General features: G+C 36.3%; 1 protein-coding gene across 1 annotated transcript in view; it reads left to right on the top strand.

Annotated features, from left to right (window-relative positions):
• MCTP1 (multiple C2 and transmembrane domain containing 1) overlaps positions 1-24,939 on the top strand; it is a gene marked incomplete at its 5' end in the record, with an annotated part of 448,993 nt that overhangs the window by 283,980 nt on the left and 140,074 nt on the right. Inside the window, 6 exons of the mRNA XM_084628516.1 lie at positions 2,056-2,242; positions 7,227-7,320; positions 20,257-20,359; positions 22,394-22,496; positions 22,826-22,927; positions 23,284-23,358. Coding sequence (XP_084484642.1) covers positions 2,056-2,242; positions 7,227-7,320; positions 20,257-20,359; positions 22,394-22,496; positions 22,826-22,927; positions 23,284-23,358 — 664 coding nt within the window. The remainder of the gene's footprint in view (positions 1-2,055; positions 2,243-7,226; positions 7,321-20,256; positions 20,360-22,393; positions 22,497-22,825; positions 22,928-23,283; positions 23,359-24,939) is intronic.

Genomic DNA, 24,939 nt, shown 5'->3' with positions numbered 1-24,939 from the left:
AAAGAAAAGGAGTACTTGTGGCACCTTAGAGACTAACCAATTTATCTGAGCATAAGCTTTCGTGAGCTACAGCTCGCTTTATAAATGTTGGAGGAGAAGAATATAACTTTTGGAACTGATATTTCAACTTTAACATTCCACAAACGTTCTTTGTTTGCACTTATAACACAAACAGACTAGTGGATGAATAGATCTGTATGTGTGTGTATTCCAAGACTCATCAATTTTTCCTTTTTTTTTCTGGCTAAGACTCTAAAATGACTAATCTATTTTTGATTTCAGTTGGATTACTGATATTATTAAGTCCTAGTCACTCTCTCTTACTGACTATGTTGGCAGAATTTAAACTATTCAAATTAAAGACCATGTTTATAGTAATACTGTCCAGTGATCAACACAGCAGTGTTGTCATGGAGACGTTTTTAAGGATACTTTAGGGTGTATGGTGCCTGTTTTGGATGAGGAGGGGTTGGGGGTGCAAAATAACTACACTGGAATATATAATACCAGATTTGAATACTAGAAGCAATCCAAATCACAATAAACCTTTAACCTTTAATTGTAAAGGAATGATCATTTGACACTATATTAAATCTCTGAGTACTTAATTACCAATACTCATTATAGTAAAGAAGAAACTGTTCTTTATTGCAGTTTAAATTGTAAGTTTATAGCACAGGTAGAGGTATAGCATTTATACTGACCAGGGTAGTTTTAATGTTTTTCCTATTCCTCTCACTTCCTTCCACTGCTTGCTAGTCTTCATACAAAAATCCAAAATGAAAGATAAACGCTAAACAATATACAGTAAATGAGAGGGCAGGGGAAATATTCTTGTAACAAATTTAACCTGTCCATGATAGCAGAGTGCCCATTTTATAGGGCCACATTTATTGGCCCTTTGGTCACCACATTATCTTTCTTTTCAAAATCAGTTCACATTTTTATTAAAAGAATTTGTGAGATATTTAGCTTAGTCAGAGTGGCAGATAGAACATGGACCTGTCAGATTATATAACTGCTGTTAAAACTACATTATAAAATGGCAAAACTATAAGTAGAATGTATCCATTTACTTCATCTGGATTTTGTTTTCATGGATTGTTAATTTATTGCCATAACTTTAAGAGAAAAAGTTATGGATATAAATAGTTCAAGTAATACTTTTAATAATTCCTGTTCAGTGTAATGTGGCAGTTCTACGAGTTTTCAGAATGACCATAATATGAAATTCACAGCTACATTCTAGGAAAGATTAAATACATGAAAATAGACTAATATATTAAAAATACCAGACAGTTTTAATTACAAGAGACCTAGAATATATATGTAGAATATGTATGGACTGTATTCTCCTTTAAGGCTTGATTAAGCATTTAGGCACGGCCCTGTGTGAGTAGTGGTACACAACTTCTTCCCTGCTTCTCTCTGGCTTTTAAGGATGAGGCATATTTCAGCTGTGCCCAGACATTGTTGGCTGGCTCATGTAGAGGCTACTCCTGTCCACTTGCTCACAGTGGGAAGTATAGTGTGTGCAGCGCCTGCTCTGCCTCTTGTAGCCAGAACCACCATAAGAGGTTTAATGCAGACATTGGAGGGATGCCTCCTTCCCCTTACTCCCATGTCCAGCCATGTTATCTACTGTCATAGTCAATCCCTTAATGAAGATTTTTTTAAAAAAAAGCATGACTGGTATTAGTTTTAGTGTTCAAAGATTTAAAAAGGCACACTTAATTCTTTTATTTTATGTGTACATACGAGACTGACTAAAGCTTCACAATTTGGATCTGAATCTGGATTTCTAGCACCCTACTTTGGTCATAGATTTTCTTTGTGTATATATTTAAAATAAATGTACAATGCCTCAGCAATATAATGAGCTGAAGCTAAAAATAGGCAAGAGATATGGCTGAAACTGAAGATAAATCCTTCCACAGACTGGGAAGGAATTTCCATTTATTTATTTTTTGCATAATGGAGTGCAGGTCAGCCCATATGGCTCTTGTTTGATCTTGTGAAGAAAGCCACTCACTGATTCAAAACGTTTGTTTGTAGGTGTCAGGTTGACCTGTCGGCCCTGAGTAGAGAACAAACTCACAAGCTGGAGTTGCAGCTGGAGGAAGGAGAAGGATGGTTGGTACTGCTGGTCACCCTGACAGCATCAGCTGCAGTCAGTATCTCTGACCTCTCTGTCAACTCCTTGGAGGACCAGAAAGAGCGAGAGGAAATACTAAAGAGATATGTATGTAGCACCTATTGCTTATCCTTCTTAACATAATGTTGCAAATAATTAACTACTATGAGAAAAAAATTCTGAATATATCTACTATGTAATCAGTGGTGCTGATTTAAGCTAATAATTAATACTAGTAGTAATTGACTTAAATATCTAGATAACATCATCAGAGCCCTACAATTTACCTTTATATAAATGTTGTGTACATGAATATTCAGCTACTGTATTTCACTGTGTCATTAAGTAGTTAATTTAACTACTTTATGTAATTTTGATTATTTTTGTTTTCCAAGTGCAGTATAATTTAAGATGTTTTTTTAGCAATTTTACAATATTTCAGAGAATCTTTACAATAGCAACTATTCATTTCAGCTTGTGTAAAGCACCCATATCTTTTTCAAAGGTTTTGCAGTAGTTATACAGCATAGTAGAAAGCAAGATGACTTCTTATTTTTTGACTAAGTGTTAGAGTTTGGAGCAGTGGTTTGTCTCATTAAAATAATTGTATTAAACCATCTTTCCATTTCAGAATATTCTGAAACAAATTATTTTATTTCCCAGCATCCTCACATGGTGCAGAATCTGTGTAGTTTTATCAAAGCAACAGAGAGGGGAGCTCTTACTCCAGCTTTTATTAATACGTAAATCACTAAAAGTAACTGTCTTTCTACATATGGAGAATTTAAAAAAAAAAAAGCTATTTCCACTTAAAATTACAAAGCTTTTATTGTACAATGCTGCCAGGTGTTTAGAAGGCTTCTCTAGACACTCAGCCATTAAACCAAGCTCTGACTAACAAAGAGCCGCTTAATATTTTTTTTTTTTAGATTTTAAAATATTCCTATTCCCTGACTGACATCCTTTCAATAACTGAATTTAATAAAGATGTACCTTATCAGGCTGTGCAGATAACATGAAGTGCTAGTACTAATGCTGTACAATATTCTTCAAACAGATTAGCAGGATGTGCGCTTCAGCAAATTTATTCTGGCTATCTCCACTGAATCAGCTGTCTGCTAATGCTTGTACAACTCATACACCAATAGTGTTATCATAAACACAGTTTAATAGAGGTGACTTAGCAAGGCTAAATATTATATTTTCTAACCCAGCTGAGAGCTAAGGTATTGTGCACCATCTTTGAAAAATAATTACAATTATGAGAATTAGTTCAGATTTTGGTATCCACCAATACAGAGTCTGTTGTCAGAATAGATCTTTATAAATATAACACATTCCGATAGATTAATTATATAGTTACATACATTTTGATATAAGTGTAAAAATACCATATTTTTGTGGATTATTGTGGTAGGATGATACAAGTTAAGTGGTATTGATAGTTTTCATAGTTTAGCAGCAGTATAGAAAAATATTATTGCTCCATATTTTTACATAGCTTTCTTAAATTCCCTTTTTGCTTCATAAATTAAACACATAGCATTATTTATGTGGAAGAAGAATGATCAAATAATTTCATATTCTGACATGTTCTTATATACAAAACATCATTTTTCAAAATTTAAATATGTTTTCAATATGCACAAATAAGCATTGTTTGAAGGATGTATTTAATTTGATATGTGGTAGAAAAATAAGGTTTGCAATTACATGTATTCCAGATTTTAACATTGGAAATGCCTGCTGAGAAATTGCAATATTTTGTTCACTAAACTGATCCATAAATAGCAGCAGAAATAGAGGGCAAAGACTTACAATACAGTATTTACAAAATTCAAATTTTCTTTCCTTTAGCTTTCTGCTTATCTTCGGTGTTTGTGTCTGCCTTAAAGGACAGAGATGCAATAAACCAGTATTATGCAATTAGTGAGGTACACTATATCATTTGGTGTCTTTATTTTAGGGCTTTTTATTTTTTGCTTTCTTAAAGAATCTAGTTGCCATCTGAAATGTATTTTGCACCCATTCTTGTGGCCAAAAGCAGTCCATCAGCTGACCCTGGCATCAGATCAAGTAGCCTTGGAAAATTACTCTATTACTGTCATTTAACCATTTGTAGCTGAACATTAGAGCCCTACAAATTAAACAGACATTACTGTTTGAACCGTTATTTTACCACAATTGTCTGAGAAGATTAATTCCTTTTGGGTTCGGGGGAGGAGCGCAGTAATGGGTACAGACCAAGAGAGATTGTATGACCTTTTCAGAATGGGTGTGCTGAACCCCTGGTCCCCCTTGTCACAGTTTAAAAACCAGAGGAGCTAGTTTAGAGAAGAAGTTGTTAGCATTCCATTTTTATTATGACATTTCACAGTCATCCGATTTAATGTCCCTTGACCGGATTGTCCACCGTGAGACGATGGGCTTGAAATGTTATTTAGAGCATTGATAAAAGGTGAGTGGTTCTAAGATGACAGCGAGTCATAAGGCTGGTGGTGTGACATTAATTTTCTCCATAACAGAGATGGAATAAGACGTCATGGTGACAAGCTGTCAATCAGTACTGGCCCCTCAGTGTATCTCGATGCCATAGGATGGGGTATTGCTTCTCCCATAATAGAGCTGAACTGAGATGCTCTCCCTGACAGCTGCTGCAGCCATACAGAAAATATATTATACAGCCTTTCATTAAAAAAATAAAGAGGACTCATCTCCAGAGCATTTCAATCTTTCCCCATCTATTGAGGGCTGAAAGGATTCACAGCAAATCATAGATTCCTCTGCTATGGAAATTTCAGGCTTCAGAAACCATCCAGGTTTTGAGGCCTTCAACAATAATCATAAATAAGAAGACAGAATATATTTTGATAAATCATTACTTAGTTACGTATTAAAGTAATATATTAAAATAATTCATATTTCATAGAGTCCCTACAATAATATTGTACCATGTGTCAGGGGCCCAGAATGTCAGAATATGCAATAAATGACTCTAAATCAGCTGACTTGCTGAAACTAAAAATTCAAACAATAATTATCCTGCAGAGTCTGAAGATGGGTATCAGATATTGAAAGTGAAATATAGCAATGCTGCCTTTTTTACAGGATGAGCTTACCAATGTTATATGTGGTTTTGGGGGGTTGCAAGGGTTTATTGTTTTTTTGTTTGTTTCTAGCCACCATGAAACTTGGGTTAAGTAGCTTCAAAAAACATGGTGCAGAAACTTTTTTGTAAATCTCTTCCACACTGCATTAGAAGAGGGAACTTATTTCTGTTATGGTACCAGCCCTGATAAGAAGCTTCCAAAACTTGATCATTATTGCAATAAATGACAGACTGTGCCAACAAATATTTGAATTATAACATCACTATCTGTAACACCACCTCCACCACCCTCAATTTGCAAGCACATAAAGAGAGGGTGAAGTATATTTTGATTAAACTTTGTCATCTGTCTATTTTAAACAGATTTCTGAAGATAAACAAATGTTTAAAAAGATTAAAACATAATCCTTGTGATAAACACTTTTCATATATGAAAAAAGTAAACCATATGAGATTACACATAACTGCATTTCCTCAGCTCAGTATACCAAGGTCAAACCTTCACTGTAAACAATAAACAGTCAGATGGGACTTATAAAATTAATGTCAGAGTATGATTTGACTGTCAACATTTTCTTATTAATAAAAGACAAGGCTGCATTTTATACTCCTAACATTTTAATGGCTATGTTTGGTATGCATAAATATTATATATTTTTCAAGCAGCCTAACATTTAAGATTCTATTCAAATACCATCTTTAACAAGTAGAATAGTAATCCTAGTTTGCTCACATCAAACTCTAATTTTCCATAATAGTCAGTTTTACCCCCATGTAATATAATTCAAAATCCTTGACTCAGTGTCTCTGTTGATGCTTACATGACCTACAAACCAAAATATTATTATAAATATTCAGACATAAGTAAGAGGTTTCACATGCTTTGTCTGTGTCACAATAATAGAATAAGACCATGGGCATAAAACCTATTGGGCCTTAAAAAATGGGTACAAGTGTTTTGTTGATGAGTGACTTTGTACGCAAATGATAACCTTTACGGCCAAGATTTTCAAACACTTTTGAAAATCAGACCACATCCCGAGGTGTCTAAATCTGGACTTAGAAGCCTAATTTTAATTTCCCAGTTTTGAAGATACTGATTTAGATGCATAATATATAAATGTTAGCAGTGGTCCTCTCAATTAATTGTGGGGTTAAAACTGCATCTGTGGAACTGGCCACTGCATTCAAGCTTTATAAAAAATGTTTCTGGCCTATTGCACTCAGTTACTGTAATACCATTTTGTTACTTTGTTATTTAAAATCACAACAAAATACTGTTTCTAAATAGTTGTAACAGAGAATTCTAAAAATATTGCTTATTATGAATGAGGGCTTGTACTCTATTCCATTTTTTTCTTCTTTTTATAAAATGTGTCTAAATTATACATAATCCTTGGTGGTGGGGAAAAGAGATTTATTATGAGAGTTCCTTGTAATGTACTGAGAGCCATCTTTCAGTCTCTTCTTCTCTCTTTGCATGTGTCACTCTTGTTAAGCACAGTGGTAGTTGCATATTTTCCTCAAGGGGAAAAAAGAATTGGCCCTTAATCACACATGAACCTGTCTTGCTCAAGCTATAACAAGGAAAACATAAGTATGATTCTCATGTGCAAGAGGGACTATTGTATATTTGATCATTTTTTAAAAAATATTTTGTTATTCTTAATAGGATATCAAAATTTAAAACTTTGTAGTTAATAGCTCAAGTATCTAATATTAGGGGAGTAATACAGTAGCATTAATTTCTTATTAATATATTTTATCCTGACATACTCTTCCATTTTTATCTTATAATGATTGGGTAATGGAGTGTGTTGAAACAGAGACTGATAACAGTAAGTTCCTATTGAAATTAAAAAGTGAAGAAGTCAATCATTTGAAACAGCATTGTATTTAATGAATTTTGGATTGGGGAGGGAAAACCATTAACCTCTTTCCTTTCCACACAGCCTGTAATAACTTTTTATTATTATTGTTTAGAGCACAATGAGGATGTTTCACAACATGAAGGATGTAGGATTTCTACAGGTGAAGGTCATCAGAGCAGAAGCATTGATGGCAGCTGATGTCACAGGCAAGGACTGATTCAGTTTCTATGATAGTAGATAGTATAATTAGAGAGTCTTGGATTTGGTCATTTTTAAAGAATCTATCAGTTTCCACAAGGTGTGAAGTTTAAGGAAGATAAGTGTGTCAGAATTTCATTGCCCAGTTTGCAAACAATCCCACCTTCTATCCCCAAAAAATCCCCAACCAAAACTTTTTATATGCTGGGCTATGAGGCCTTATAATACCAGGGACTAGAATCTTATATAGAGTATCTATGGGAAAGGAGAAATACACCTTTTTCTCCATCAGAGGTCCTGCAAAGACATTTCATGAGCTACAAATGCAGGACTTTATTCTTTAATGGATACAAATACACAAAATTCTCAGAATCAAAACTGCAATGAGTTAACAGTTCAAAATATGAAAGTCAAATACTGCTCTAAAGCAGTCATCAAAATAATCTTTTGGTACTTGCTAAAGAGCTTGCCACACTGTATGTGGTTTAAAATTAAAAAAAAAAATCTTCCAAAGAAATAGTTTCCCGCAATCAGTGCTACAAATGTAAATGACCCATTCATTATAGGTAAAAGACTGGACCTTGAATAACCGCTTCCAAAATAATCACAAGAAAATACAGTTTTGAAATTATTCTGTTTTTAAATCTTCTTGTTTTGTCCTTGTACTAATAATTAGCTGATTGGATAATTTTGTCTTCTGCTTTTGGAAATTATTTAAGAATAATCATTGCAGTCATAGTCACCATTTTTCTTCAGAAATATGTTATCTCTTAAAAGTACACCCACCTGCACACTGCACATGCTGAATGGAACAAGATGAGATTGTCCTCTTTCAGAAAGTAGCCATTGCAGCTGTAAGAATTCATGAATATGCTGACTATATTAACCTAGTTGGCTTAGCTGCCACTTGGGAACCTGAAGTACAAGTTCTGTCACAGGTATAAATATAGATATATGGTAGAAAATTCCTTTCCTAATACTTCTGTGTAAATTAACATGAATATCAATAGTTTATTATCTTAGATGATCTAACAGGACAAAAAATTTATTGCTGAAACAGGTCATCCTGTTGGTGGAACACAAAATAACAGATTCTTTCTTTGGCAGAGATTGGTGAAACACTTCTAAAGGTTCCTCACTCTGCTTTGACCTTATAATCCAATGTGGTCTGAACAGAGAGAGAGATTGTTATTCAGGGGGAATGGGATAATTCAGTCTTTGACCTTGTTCAGTCTTGGACTTTTCCTGATCAACATGTCATCTGTGCCAGTTGCTGAAGTTTTTGGAAATACATTTGATTCAATTAGAGATGTACATAACTACCAAAAACTATTTTCAGACTCTGCACATTCAGAATGACTGTTGGTTAGCAAGTGGAAGGAATATTTGATATCCTCCCCATTCCTATGTGTCCTAAATATTTTGTCCACCATGAATAGCCAGAACAATTATTTATATAATATAGGTGTTTTTAAAGGGCTATGTATTTCAAAGTTTATACAAATTATTGCACTTTTTTGAGGAAAAAATTGCCATCAGTTTGAAAGGCAACCGATAGGTTTTTTAAAAAATGCTGTAATTTACACCTGTTTTATGTACTGGCCTTTAGAATTATGTGACTGATCTACCTTCAGATTAAATTTTGAATTTGAATAATGTATGTTTAGAAATAACTGATGATTTATTTGCTGATTGTTTGGTCTTTAATTATTCATTATATGTTCATCCCACATACACCTCCAATTAAGTATCTTGTAAATAACATTTAGGACCTCATCCTCCAACTCTTACTTAAGTGAGTAATCCTTACTGATGTGAGTAGACCAGCTGACATCAACAATGCTACATGTGTGATTAAGAATTGCTCATATGAATGGGGATCAGGATGCTAATCTGCATTTTTTTCTATAATAATCCAAATAATAATACATCCTTTTTTCTGATTTAATCTTATGGATTTTTCTCCTGAGTCTCAGCAGGAACACACAGACACTCCTGTACAGTACCTGTGTGATTTACTCCCTTTCTGTAGGCTGAAAATATCCCATTTCACTTTCAGGCCTTTTTTAATATAAAGTAATAAGTCAAAATTCATTCGTTTAGGCTGAATAGTTAAAAAAAATCGTAATATTCCATCATTAAGCATAAGCACAGAGTGGGGAAGATTTCTGTAATCTTTTAAGTAGTCATCAATCTTACTACAGTAAAAAAGAATTTTTTCCTTTCAAAATGTAAAATTTTTCTTTTGTTACTATACATTCATTGAGAAGCACTGTAATACTGTATTAACTCTGTGTGAATAAAGAGCAATTGAGAGTCCCATTGAATGAGGGAGTAAAAAGCACAAATTACTTTTTAATGAAACCCTCAATTCTTTTCCTTTCCACAAAAAGCCCATAGCCTTGTTCAGACTACAGTAGGTCACTTCAGTTAAGCCCCTAATAAACTGTTGATAGTAGAGGGTAGTTTTTTCTTTAGGCTCAATAGCCTAGTGTTGGACAGTGCACTTCAAATCATTAAGGTTAATACAGATTAAAAAAAGAGATTAACTGGGTGGTTAAGGCCTCCGTTTACAACGCCCACACATACACATGCATTGAACAAGACACGAGAGCGGATTGAAATTTCAGTCAAGTTGTGGGCAGGCTTTCACAGCCTGAGAAACTGGGTGCTACAGTTTTGAAAATTGGTCACTGTTAAGTGTGCTATAACTAGGCTTGAGATGTATTGAAAAGTACTATTCGGTGAACCCATTTCCAGGAACACACGAAAGGAGCATAATCCTCTGAGGTGTTGAGTGCTTAGCACTCCAGCTTGATTTCAATAGGAATGGAGAGTGCTGAGCATGTTGTAGGATTGGTCTCTAAAGGAGCTGACCTACTGTAAGAATATACTTTCCTTGCACCAGACAAAAATACAGAGCAGTGTATCTCAAATGTGGTCATGGAATTCCTGCTTCAGGCCAAAAATATTAGGGCCTTCACCAATGTCAACTTTTTTTAAGTTGGGAAATGTGGTGGAGCAAAGGGCATTCACCGGAAAAATATTAGAAAATATATTTTTGGATTTCTAATTTGACCAAATGGAATGGAACAAAATACTCAGTTTGGTTTTTCTTTTCTGCCTTAGACATTTTAATTTAAATGCCCTACTGAATATTACTTATTCATTTTTGGGGGTGGGTTGTTGCAGGGTTGCAGTTGGTTTTTCTCCCCCAAGTCCTCAACAAAAAAGAAAGTTCTCATCCCTTTCCCCCACTTTACCTTCAGCTAACTTGTGATTCCCCAGAAAGTGATCAAAGTCTTCTCAGAGAGGCAAGCCCCTTGTGGTATATACAATTAAGCCCTTTTAAATGAAGGTGTATACTGGCAATATAGTGAAAGGTAATACATAATGGAATCATCATGTAAGTTGATATCTCAAATTAATATATTTTATGTGTACCTAACCCAAATATATTTCAGAAAGCAATAGGCACTTTTTAAAATGAAATACAATATCAGTTAAAGCAATAGCCAGGTAAAATGTATTCTGCTTTCTGCAACAAGGTTACGTATATAGAAGGCTTAGCCCTCTGGAGTGAAAAACCTTCTGGTTTAATAAGATGGTTTTTGCTACTCCTTTATTAAGGTAGACATGTTCGTGCTTTTCTTTTGAAGAAAGCTGCCTTATTATTGATGGCAGATTATTTAAGGAAGAAAACAGAGGAAAAAGATAAGCCCCCATTTTTATCAAATTCTCTAAGACTCTTATTATCTTAAGAAATAAGAGTTAGCAACTCAGATTCATTAGTAATGCTAAATCTAAGCTCCATTTGACAGCCTGCCTAGAAAACAGTTTGTTTTGCTGTCTGTGGGCTTTAATTAAGATGTGTTCAATTCCAGTCTCCTAGCTCCCCCACCCCACTTGCTGTGACACAGACTGGTGATCAGACGCTTTCAGATGGTCCAGCCCATGACTTTGACCTTCTGCTCAGTCCAGCGTTCCCTGGGGAACCGTTCAGCTCATGAGGTCTGATTTCACACTTCCAGGATGCCTCGGCTCTCTTAACAATGACAGGGAGACAAAGCCCTTTAGAGCAGGCCGCATGGGGACTTGTTTAAATTGGAAACTAGAGAGGAGTCAAGGAACAAGGTTATGGGCTACAGAATAGTGCTTTTAATAAAGAGCTCACAGCTCTGGTTCAGCTCAAAGAGGGCTACCTCTGTACAATTAATTGAGCCATTTATCTGGAGCATCTTAGACCTCTACTTTCTCACAGTATTATGTGATAAATATCAGCTAAGAGGCAAATGAGATATGCATGAAATGAATTTTTAACACTTTGATTACTGTGTCTCCTGACTTCATTAGAAGTAAATTTACTTGTATTTCTGACCTCATTATCAGTTGATTGTTACTGTGTTTTAGGTTCTGAGATTTCTAGATAGAGTTTGGTATAAAAGGTATATTTTATAAAAGGCTTTACAATAGTTGGATTTACTATCATAGATAGCTGTGAGATTCTTCAGAGAACAGAAAGAAACTGCAGTTTGAGTGAACCATTTTTTATATTTTTTCAAAGTTTTATATAAGACACTCAATCCTATTCCCAATAAATTTAATATTAAAATTTTGATTGAATTAATTGAAAGTAGGATCAGAATCAAGATGATAAAATTTCAAGATTGTGGAGTGCAGATGGACTTTTTTTAACTGTAAGTTTTTTAAGGCTATGTTTTCAAAAAACATCATTTGAATTTGTTCCTGAAATGTTTGCAAAATTTTGCAAATCAAATGTCAAATTTATGTGTACAAATGTTAATTTTGAGTACAGATATGGAAGGCTCTACACAAAAAAATTGCTGGAGCAAATTTAGTAACCCTTTGAAATCATGGCTCCAAATGTAATTTGCACTATCTAGTAGCAGCATATCCAGCATCTATATAAGTTTTTTTAAATCAGTCTTTATGAAAGTAACTACCGATCATGCAAAATAGGCAATATTATAAGATAAATAAAAACTCAAACTGACCCTAATATTTTATGTACTCAAAGGCTTTAATTATTAAAGGAAAAACCGAGTAACAAAACTATATCAGATGTTTATTTTCTGTTCCTTGATTGGATGAGCAGAGCTCACAGAATCAGATTTTTGGTGCAAATACTTGATTACTAACTTGAAATTTGCTTTATTCAAATATTCTGCAAAATTTGTTTAAATGTGGTTGTTGAACTGAATGTCCTTGTCAGATATCCTGAATATTCATGACACTCAGACACATAATTAATCAATAACATCACTGTGAGCTAGATATTATCATCATTTCTGTTTTACAGGTGGAAAACTAAGAAAGGTTAAGTGACTCAACTAAGGCCACAGACTGAGTCATTGTCAAAGCTGCCATTAGAACGCTGGAGTCTCTTGGTTTTGGTCCTGTACTTAATCCATTAGATAAGGCAGCCTCTCATAGAAAGATAGATTCACACATTTTAGGCCCAGAAGGGACCATTGTGATTATTTAGTCTGACATCCGGTATAACACAGACCATAAAGACGCTGTTGAGCTATTGTTCCTTGTGGCCAGAGGGCATGCTAGCTGCTCAGTTGCAGGCAGCTGGCTGCTAGGGAGCTTGCAGCAACCTTTGTGACTTTAGAGCCTGCCCCAATGGCACGGTCATGAACTGTCTTGCAGTTTTTCCAAAAATGAACAAATTTTTGGCAATGGGTTTCATAGATCGCAATGGCCAGCCATGGGCAATTGCATGATGATTTGTGATGATTGCATGGGCAATTGCATGATGATTTCAAACAATAAATGACAAACGTTCAGTTCTCGCAACTGAATTACATTTATGTAAATATCTTTCTGAGGACAAGGCCTGTGAACTTATTTTTGATAAGTGCAACTGAAATGACTTCTGACATTTCTAAGTCTTCACATAAAGTAGTCACTGTTGCAGGTCTCAGAGGAAAGGTCTGCTCAGGGCTAGGAGGAGGCGGGAAGGGAATGACTGTTAGTATAATATGAATAGTGCAAAAAATAATTCAGATTATGTTTATCTTGGGCACAGAATTGATATTCAAGTTCTAGCCTAATTACAACCTAGCAAACTCTATACTAGAATTTGCTTCAGTAATATAAACTATCATAGTTGTACATAGCTTTATGGTCTATTGGAGCCCACAGAAATTTAGGTTCTAAGCTACATTCATTCCTGGTTTATGCTGGCACATGATCCTTCTTAGTAAAATATATATATATATATATGCCAAAGATACAATGTAACCATGGTCTTGGAAAGAGACATGGCCAGGACCACATGTTGATTTAGTGTATCCTCACTGTAGCCATCTGTGTAGCTTAGTGGAGCTGGCGGGGCACTGCAAGTGAATCTTAACTGGGCACAGTGGGCTTTTTGGGGGAGGTGGAGGTGCATTGTACATCGTCTTGTGCCTGCTGAAATGAATCTAGCCCTGTGAAGTTTAGCAGTTTTAGGGAGAGAATAGATCAATGGCAGCTCTAATTAAGAATGTACAAATTACCCTTTTGGAGAGACCACCTGTCCTTTAAGTCAGTTGTGCTCTGCTCTCTCTAACAGTTATTAATGGATTTTTAAGGGAAGGTATGAAAAAAACAAATACAAAAAACATGATGACATAATTCTATAAAGGAAACATTCTGCCTGATCCTAGTTGGAAGTCATCTTATTTCCTGTAATATGAATATTGGTGACTGTCATTTTAATCCAAATGAAAGCATCTGCAAATGCTAGTCTTACGCATTTGAAGCCTCACTTTTTAAAATATCTAACCTACTTAACCCAATAATATTATGCAGCAGAGTTCTGTACATTAATATTTTCATGTTGCTTATAATTAATACCACTTTATAATGAAAATACTTTTGCATTTAATCTATGTAAAATATAGCCAGTAAGAAATTTAAATCAAGGGCCAAATTTGATGGCCTTTATTCAGGGAAAACTCCCATTTATTACTTTGCATTGTTAAAGTGGTCGGGACTAAAGAGAAGGGGAATCGAGCATTGAAATACAGTAGATAAATCCATTCTATCCTCTCAAATGCCTTTTTCATCATTGCCCCATGAAGTTAAACAGAAAACGCCAAACGTACAGTGCACCAGAAGAGAAAATGGAGATGAAATCTAAAATTGTGTGATTCTTTAAAATATAGTTTTCTATTATGTATCTTTTTCTTCTTTGGAGGTATTATTATTGGACAGTTTTGTGGAAGAAGTGCATTTTAAAGAAGGATTTGAGTGATTTGAGGTAGTCAAAATAGGTAGGTTAGTAGATCCCAAGTTGTCATGTAAGATTCAGTGGGAGGATTATGGACGTTTTCCAAAGCCCACTGAAGTCAGTGAGAGAGACTGCAATTGACTTCAATTGGTTTTGAATTAGGCCCTAATATAATGAGAGGATAAAAAGGGGATGAGATAAGAGGCTTAGAGACTTTGGAAAAGTGTCACCAATGGTCTTGTTGTTGTTTATTCAGATACCATATAGGGAGGCAAAGTTTACTGAATGGTATGGTGGCTATTTCCTGCTGATATTTAAAATGAGTAGATGAAAAGACATTAGTATGGGGAAGCATGTCTTGAAAAATGATTACCCATGTTTGGCTTTCTAGAGTCATAGAGTTTAAGGCCAGAAGGGAACACCTGATCACCTAATTGGTCCTTCCGTACGCCTCAGACCATCAACACCCTTCAGCACCTTCACACTAAACCCAATAGTGTCATTCTTATAGTTTATTCTTATTATATTTTAACTGTCTGTGCAGTGTCTTAGTGACTTGGCAGAGTGGGAAAGAGAGTACAAAAATGCAACTACATTGCTTGAAGAATTACCTGAAATAAAAGGAAATTTGCCCTGAAATAAAGAATTTTCACTTGGAGGAAGAGGTGCTAAGAATAAAAGAGGCTTCCTCTGGCTTCTGCACCCTACAGGTTTGGAGCTTTGGTGGAAGGGATAGGTTAGGGCCACGCCCTCTTGACTTGCTCAGGAGAACAAGGAGCTGAGGGAGTTGAGTTCTACTGCTGCAGCTAACATTAATTTGATGTTGCTTTATATAAGGCATTTAGATGCCATGAAGGAACCACCAATTAATGTGCCTGTGTCTTGAAGACAAGGAAGAAAAAATAGATGATGTCCAGGAAGGAAACCAGATGAGTTAATGTGTCGGTTAGGCTCTTCTACCTTCATACTACAGAATCAGAGGAAGAAAAATGTGTTAACAGGAATTATTAAAAATACCTCTGGAAAAATCTGATTTGGAACAGTGTCCTCTGGATTAGCAGTTTTCTCTTTTCATGGTCTGATTCAGGGGAGACAGTACAACAAGGGGTTATAAATTATTCAAGGAGATTCATTTGGAAAGGGAGGCAGGCAGCTGTTGCAAAAGTGGAAGTAAAAAGGGGAAGCATCCTAGGTTCAAACGGAAGATGGAATGTCACAAAAGTAATCACAGAAGCAAGTAAAGTTCTTAGTTTTTTTTTCATTCATTTCATTGTGATGGTGCTGAGTGGAGTTTACAAGCCTAGACTTCTAAGTGCCCCTTCCTCCTGATAGGGTTACTGATATTTATTATTATTTTGGGGCAGCCTAGAGGCCTTAACCTGGTCCAGTCCCCTTTGTGCTAAATACTTAAACAGATGTAACCCTTCTGCCCGTCAGAGTTGGCAGCAACAAGGGCCGGGTTCAATATCTAGGGGATCCATTCCAATAACACAATGCAAACCGGCTCGAGCCCCCACCCAGTGACCTGGGACAAATATATACCACCCCCGCTGGGCGCCTCCAAGAGGCAATACTTCCCCTCTCGCAAGCACAAAGTCTGAGTGTAGCAAAAGCCTTTTAATAACAGAGAGAAACAATGTGGCATTATGTTGGGGAAACACCACCAACAGGATTCATAACACAACCCATGAGCAAAAAAAAATCCACCCCAAGCAAATTGGGGCATGCCCCTTTCCCTTTGGTTCTTGAGTCCAGCAACCCCAAATCACCCAAAGTCCCAAAAGTCCAATGACCCAAAAGTCTCTGTCCCTGGTCAGGGCAGCTCCAGAGTTCGAAAGTTTATCTGCGGAGCTTTACCTCCCAACCTGGGTGGAGATGGGACGGGGGTAAGAGGCACCTTATATGATCTGAAGCTGACCGCCCCATAGCTCCATAGCTGCGCTCCGCTCCGCCAGTCGCCCCACGAACTCCTTCGCTCAGCTCCGCTCCACTCCGCGGCCCACAAGCAGCTCCTGCCATCCACGAACTGCTCCGCGTCAAACTGCTTCACCAGCCTGTCCACAAGGCATTCCAGCCGTCCCGCAAACTGCTCCACAATATATCTTCAGGCTCCCCCACTACTTAACACAACACTCAGTGATTTCAGCTCTTAGGTGAATTCAACTTGTTGTAGGGGAGCCCCAGTGCTGGTGCACTGTTAGCACAAAGTGAGCTCAGCAGCCTATAACTAGACTTTTAATGAAATCAAAATTAGCTCTGATATTCCACAGTGGATAGAGGAGGAAGTGCAATTAGCATGTAAGGCCCTCACCACGGGGCCCATGCCATCAAGTATTAATACTTGTCCCCAGCCTCTCTCCATTCACAGAGTTTTGGAACCCATGACCCTTGCCTAGCGAATGCTACTTAGTTGATGGTGAATCCCTCCATCATAACAAAAGGCCACCTACAGTTCCAAGCAAGTTCCCATAATCAGGGTAATAACAATTTATTCTTTCTGCCCCAATAACAGAGACACTGGGGATTCCACAGCAGCCAAAGTGACCATTTGGGCAGCTATGGTCTCATTCTAGGCGGGGTGGGTGTGCCTATGCAAATGAGATCAGCCCCTGAAGTTCTTTTCCACAACTTGCCACACCTCACCACCAGATGTCAGGGTGGAGTTCATCCTGATACTGCTTACACAGACATATGGGAAATGTTAGCTCTGGGAAAGGGACTAACAGCATAAAGTTATTTTGTCAGGTGTCTAGAACCAGTGAGATGAAGGGTATACATGAGCCCCACCAAGCAATTGTAAGATTTCTCTGGATTTGTCTTTGTGGATAATGTCCACTTATTCAAGATAAGAAATATTGATTTCCAGCTCGGAGTAAGGTTTGCTCGTGCCTATACCTCCAGAGAGCACACAATGGAAGACGATGTATGAGCTTCAATTTTGGATGCTTCAAGGAGAAATGCTAATATGGAGGAGAGTAGCAAGGCCCCTCTGAGCCTAGTACCAGATCCTGCCTCTGCTTCAGTTTTGCTTCAGTTTCAATCATTCACTAGTTCCTAGAATTCCTGATTCCCAGTGTCATCAGGTGACTCCAGTGATCTAGCCCTGTAGCTCAAAACAAACACAAATCTTCCAGTGCTGCCCTTCTTCTGAGCTCAGCTTCTATCTCTTTTGGGCGCTAGTCATCCATCCACACCTTGTTTCCAGGGGGTCACTGCTCCTCCTTACCAGGTGGCAGGATATGGGGAGTCCATGTCCAGCCTCTACTGTGGGTTACCAGGCTTGGAACAATGAGGTTCTTTGCCTTCTATAGTCCAAAACTGCCTTGTCATCTTCCTGGTGTCTCTTCCTGTATTCCCAGACCTCCTGGCTGCTCTCTGTCTCTTTATAAAGAATCAATTCCCAGGTCTCCTCTCCTTGGAGTTCCTCTCTCTTTGAGCCTCTATCCCCACTCCCACCCCTCCCTCACTGAACCACAGGCTGCTCTTCTTCTCACCACAGGCCTACTCTTAGCCACTTGATCTTTTGTCACTTATTTCTTCTACATGGGGCAAGCTAACACTGGCACAGGTATAGCCCAAAGCCCCTTAAAGGGCCAGTTCACCTTGTGACAAGGTGCTTTGTCATACAGCTGTTTAACTCAGATATGAGGGCTTTAGTCTATGGAAAAATATGCTCATGGATAAAGATTTGTCTTCCCATGTGAGATCCCTTTCCTCCTTTTAGAATAAGATGTTATTCCTTGATGGAGATGGCAATGGTGACAAAACTTCTGTTGGTGTAGTAAAGAGTATATGGGACACCTCATGTAAAGTGTCATGATATTCCCTTATGTCCTAAAGCTAGGTCAATATTATTCCTTCATTTGTTTAGGCGAATTGAAAAAAGTTGAACTTATGCATGCAGACGGGTTGTTTTCTTTCCAATAATGATGGCGAAATTAGATTCAATCTAGAGGAGCAGGAGCATGTGATCAAATGTCCACCATGATTCATGTCACCTATTATTTGGCCTTCTTGACTGGACTGGTATTAATATACCTTTGTAAGAAGAAAGTTATGGAAAAAAGTGATACATCAAAGTATGCAGTAAACAAAAGAAGTGTTATCATAATTTCATTTTCATAATTAACTTATTGTATCAGATACTTTGTCTTTATTTATAGTAAAGGGCATTTAGACACTTCAGTGAAAGGAAACTTTTTAACCATATTCCTGTTTCTGTGTACAATGAATTCAAAGTAATCATGTTCTACAATCATATGCAAATATAAGTGAACAAAGAAGATGATACAATAACAGTTTACTCTGCTCAGCTAGTACATTTGTTCTGCTTTGTAATTGTGACTATCTCTTTTCTTTTGAAATATTGAAACAGAAAACCTCAGAAATGTGAGAAATCAGTTTCTAATTTCCTTTTAGAGTTGGGAAGTGGCAGGTAAACGTTCTGAGATGCAATATTGTATCCATCTCTTTTTTCAAGTTTAAAAGATTCAGTGATATTCAGCTTTCTATAGAATGTAAATGTTCACTGTGATTGTAATTCACATTGTATTTAAAACAATTATTCTTTATCATTAAAGTTAATAATATCCACATTAAACTCTGTTGTAATCTGAATCAATATTGCAGTTTGGAAGATGTGACCTCTGGAGATCTTTGTCTAAATATTGATTTCATTGTCATTTGTAAAAGGTATGAACAAATTACATGCCTTACTAGTATCATTAATGTAGCGCCACTGAATATATGTGTTCTTATAATACATGACATCGCATTACAGGAATATTGAAGACGTGAAATATAGTTGCTTAGTATGCTAGATTTGATTGTGAAGAGCTAATGCCAACACTCAATAACTTTCCAACACTTAGTTCTCTATGGACAGACCAGAGACAAGGATGATCCACTCTGTAATACGCGGTTTAGTTGTTGATGTTAATTTGCGTGAGGGAAACATACTTCCCTCAACTTATGGGAGTATGAGTTATTTTGGGATTTGGCACTAATGTATTGGTACCCTTAATAATGATTCACAGCCCAACATGCAACTTCTGTACACATGTGCACCTTTTGCTAAACATATTGACTTAAATAGGATGCTCATGCATATAAATAAGCATAGAATTTGGCTTTAAGCCATCAGCATCAGGCCATGTTGGAATTTACGTGTAATGTTCTTGTTGAGCAAATGCTACTTCATTTTATTAATTAATCAGATGGGAGAGGGGGAATGATGCAACAAAGTGAAGTGGTTGTCTTCTTCAAGTAATTGTTATGTAAATAAAAATAGACCTAGAGCCGGACACACACTCTCTTCCACCCGTGAATTAGTTTGAGTTTTTATTATTATTTGAGGGAAAATATCTAACTTGAAGTATCTGCTGAATAATTTGCATCACATTATGCCTCTTTCTTAATTTCCTGTGTGTCAGGATGATTTAATTATCTGATCAGTATAGCTAACTATATGGTTGATCATGCAGGGTGCTGAGACACTTCAAAGCCTCCTGGTTGTGCTCAGCACATTGAAGGATCATGCAGTTTGTGATCAGAAAAGCAGTACATATGAATTTATCTTTACATTCCATGCTTTTTTTTTTTAATCCAAGTTGAGAGGAGGTTCTGTGAGTTTTAGGTGCAGAATATTCATGGATTTTGTTCCATGTTCTCTCTCTCTCTCTCTCTCTCTCTCTCTCTCTAGGTAAAAGTGACCCATTTTGCGTAGTTGAGTTGAACAATGACAGACTGCTGACACATACAGTCTACAAGAATCTCAACCCTGAATGGAACAAAGTCTTCACATTGTAAGTTTTTAAAATCAGAGCTACCTACTGCTGAACTAGGAAGATAGAGTTAGAACACTGTTATTTTTTTAAACCAAATAATTCATTGAAAAGGAATTCAGTTGAGGATAACAAAAAAAATGTTTTCAAAGAAATGAAGACTAGATCACTTCGATTGTAAGAAAAGAAGTCCCATTACGATGAGATGCTAAGTGTGAAGTGCTGAGCATTCTAAATTCCCACTAGTTTTAGTGACAGTTGATGTCACAGGACTAGGGCCTAGAGTTTGAAAATGAGGAAATGTATTGATGCTTATGAACTTTATAAAATGTAATTATAAAACACTAGTTAACTGTGGGAAGAAATGTAAAACACACTTATTTTTCTGTCAGATCTTATTGATTATTTTCCTCTCATTTTGTCAAATGACTATGACACAATAGTATCCTATATTACACTCATGCAGTGCTGCTATTGGATAATATATATCTGAAACATTCATTTTGTGGAGGAAGTGGTGCACGTTGTCTTTATTTCTCTATGGTTTTGAAAACAATAAAAAGTTTTGACAAATTCAAAGCACAATTTTTCTTCCAAGAATGAAGTGTCACCTTGTTTCTTTCTTTTTTTAATACTTTGTTTCTCCCTGAGCATATCACCACACCAATGAGGAGAAAACTGATCAGAAAAATGAAATCTGCAAACAATCCACTCTAAAACCCAGTAGAAACTTCAGCTTTTTGTGTGTTTGGCATAAATGAGAATATCAAGTATTGCTCTTGATCCCAAAACAACCTCTAATTTAATTTCCCCATTGTTCTTAAAATTTGTCAGTCATCTCTTTACAACCTATGCTACAGGATCTATAGATCGTTGCTCCCCTTCCTCTGTGATGGGGCCTTAGTAATGAATGCAGATCAAAAGAAAAATCCCACAGCAATTGTACTTCTCAGTAGCTTCCTCACAAGTTCTCATTTATGAATCTGTAAAAACACGCTAAATTCTTCATTAATTTTTTTAATTAATGCTAAGAGAATCAGTAACTAATCAACCTCCACTACCTGACTGTGTTCTCTGAATGAGGAATCAGACATTTTTGTAAAGGACAAAAGACTGGTCAGAAACTAGAAAAACTCATACAATCGTCAAGGAGGATCTTCCCAGGAACTTCTGTAATACGTATAATTGTATCAATTGTTTGGGATATTCTCAAATTTGCTGATTGATTTTTGCCTTTAAAAAAAATTTCCTACGTGTGTGTGTTTTACTCAAGTTCAGTTATTTTCCTTTAATTCATGTTTTCTGGGTAAGCAATTTGATCTAAGAACAAGTGCTGTCAAACAACTTTTGGTTTTTTTTCCAAACCAAAAATCTGAGTAACTGCATAAGATTTTACTGCATACAGTGCCATCTGCTATGCATGGTAATGGACTATTTAATATCTAGTAGCTGAAATACTATAAAATGCTGAATAATGTTATATGCTTTGTATACATCTTTCCAAATTTCTTTTTAGTGTGTCTATTGAATAATTTGGATTAAACTGGAATTTTGGAAGTAGAGGGCTCATTTTGAGCCCAAAGATCTGCTCAGCTAGTTCATTATTATTTATTTTCATTTAGAGAGTTACAGCTATCAAAGAGGTTGCCATTTGAAATTATCTCAAGGACAGTAACATTTTAAGGGATAGTCTTTTATGGGTATCAGATCTGCTGTCTGCATCTGTAAATCCCTTAGTGCTACTCAGCACTGCCTTTCATTGTAACTCTTGCAGTGCCCACACAGGATAGAAGATTTAAAGAATCAGGTCTATGGTGTAAGGTCGTGCAAATAGCAGAACTGCCATGCTGCCTATGAAGTGACCAAAACTGTGGTTTTCTTGCATTCAGGGGCTTTTCATTTACCTAAATTTTGTTCCCTGGATGCTTTTAAAAATATACGTATTACTTGCATTTTGCTAACTTTATTATGTTTTTGTCCTTGGTAACTATTGATGTCACTGACATTTCCCCCTCTCCTCCCCCCCCCCCCCGGCGTGTATTTTTTCCTGAATAGCAATATTAAAGATATCCACTCAGTTCTTGAAGTGACAGTTTATGACGAAGATAGAGATCGGAGTGCTGACTTTCTGGGCAAAGTTGCGATACCGTTGCTGTCTGTAAGTTTCATTCACCTGACATATTGCTCTGTATTTCTTTTGCTCAAGGAAAACATAAAAAAATCTCAGCTCTGTCTGTCATTTCTCAACCAAGGTCTGTAATAAGAACACTAAAATTTTTAACATACTCAATTCACGGCCATGTTGAATCCCATGATAGTTAATTTTTCCTGACAGGCTTGGTCCTGGTAATGAACAGGTACTTGTCAGAATTGCCACAGTTGTTTTGGGTTCTCTGTCAGTTTCAGCAGCTGGGGGTCAAAGGTTACTGAGGAAGTGTATTCAGTGGAGACCGCGAGACAGACGGCTGTCATGTCCTTTTCCCGCAGATTCAAAATGGTGAACAGAGAGCCTACGTCTTGAAAAACAAGCAGCTGACAGGGCCAACAAAGGGGGTCATCTATCTTGAAATAGATGTGATTTTTAATGCTGTAAGTCTTAACTTTGGCTTTTTTGTACTGCTAAAGAGTTCAGTTTCATGAAAGCTTTTGTTCCTGATTTGTAGAGAATTTCTGTCATTCCTCATTTTCTCTAAACCTTGATGTATACTACAGAATACTCTTCTGCCACTGGCTGGCACACCCACTCTTTTTGTTCCTGTGCTGCTGCTGCTGCTGCTGCTATGGCTGCTAATGTAAGAAACGGAAACTCGTGCCTGTGTGTACATTTATATTTTATGGGCTTGGCAGCTATGACTTTGAAACTTAATAGTTATTGCAAATTGATGTCTGTATTGTTAGTGAGTGTTACGTAAGCCCATAACATTGACACATATTTTGATGTATAGGTGAAAGCCAGCATACGAACATTAATGCCCAAAGAACAGAAGTACATCGAAGAGGAAAACAGACTGTCTAAACAGGTAAAGCAGAAGAAAAGACTAATCCTTTTGCAAAGACTTAACATCAGCCGTAAGCTTCTAGACACCTCGTGTCAAACTTCAGTGGGGGAAAAGAATTACATGTCCATGATCTGTTTACAAAACTAAATTATGAGATACAAGAAGAGAGAAAAACAAATATATAATTTTTATTATGTCAGTTCATCGTCAATTGCAATTTGATTTCCATGAAATGTGTGCCTGAGAAAACAATTGAAATCATCAGTGTGTCCACACATATCAGGTTATAGCACAGGTGGATCTAAGCTAAGACTAGCATAAATTTATGCCGTTAACCTTGATCTGAAAGCACTCCATTTTGTTTGTGGGGAAAAGGAGAGTATTAACATTCTCTTAGCTAGGTTTTAAGTGTTGTGCTCTATTAGAATCTCAAATGAGACTACCAAAATCAAATAATCTATAACTTTTCAGGGCCATCCAATTGGGAAAACTGTGTCCCCTTTTCCTTTTCAAATATTTTTGCCTCATATGGTTACGATATTTTCTGGTAATAATTATTTTAAAGGCACATCTTCCATTTTTGTCCTCAATTATATTTGATATAACTTTTTTTCACTTTCAATAGTACTGTATTTTAGTTATGTAGAGTTGGGTATTTAGTTGGGCTGTGAGGAGTAGAGTTTTTTGTTGTTGTTTGTGGTGGGAAAGGGAGAGGTTTTAAACAATTTTATTTTATCAGACCCTAGGCTATTCAAATACTAATGAGCCTTCATAAACATTAATATGATTTGCAATATCTGCCACATGAATTATATATGCATTGTCCATTGTATTTCACTGACGAGATTGTAAAGGGCAAAATACCGTCTGTCTTCACTATTGTAAGGAAAGCAGTTTCTAGAGCTGCATTTTTTCCTCATTATTACAGCAAACAAACAAGAAGGCCTTTTATTCAAGATTCGCTGTTCTCCCCACTTTCATAACAGAAAATGATGGTTATTGTACTTGCTTCAAGTTGGCAATAAACTTTAAATACCCTCTCTTAGTTTTCGGATATTAGCTTATAATATAATACATCATATAAAAGAAGAGGGCTATTCAAAAATTACAAAGGGAGATCTTGAATTAACGGTAGATACAGTAGCATTTTAAAATGTCTACATTTCCTGATGATCAGTGGGATTTTACTTTCACAGATGAATTTAATGTGTTAACTTAAATTAAATGATGCATTACTACATTCAGCTCTCTTATAAATTAGGGCTCATTATCATTTTAGGTAATTTAAAGAGTTTTCTCCTTGAATTGAAACCTGTATCTCCGTATGACGCAGTTTTGTGCAGATAAGAATAAGACCTCTTATGGTCAAGATTACAGGGATAAATGCTATAAAATAGTGATGACTGCAAAAGCAACTATAGCAAGATAATCTAAAGCAAAGGGGAAAAAATTGGATGCACTGAATATAGGTGATCTGTTCGATTAGAGCTATAATTTTGCACAGTTTGTGCACAATGGTCCATAACACAAATTTTTAAAACAAAGGCCAAGATTTTCAAAACATTGAACTCATGGGAGTTCAAGAGCTCAGCACTTTTGAAA

Source organism: Lepidochelys olivacea (genome assembly GCF_965140295.1).
Source record: "Lepidochelys olivacea isolate rLepOli2 genome assembly, chromosome: 5".
Taxonomy (NCBI): Eukaryota; Metazoa; Chordata; order Testudines; family Cheloniidae; genus Lepidochelys; species Lepidochelys olivacea.
This window is presented reverse-complemented; position numbering and strand designations above follow the sequence as displayed.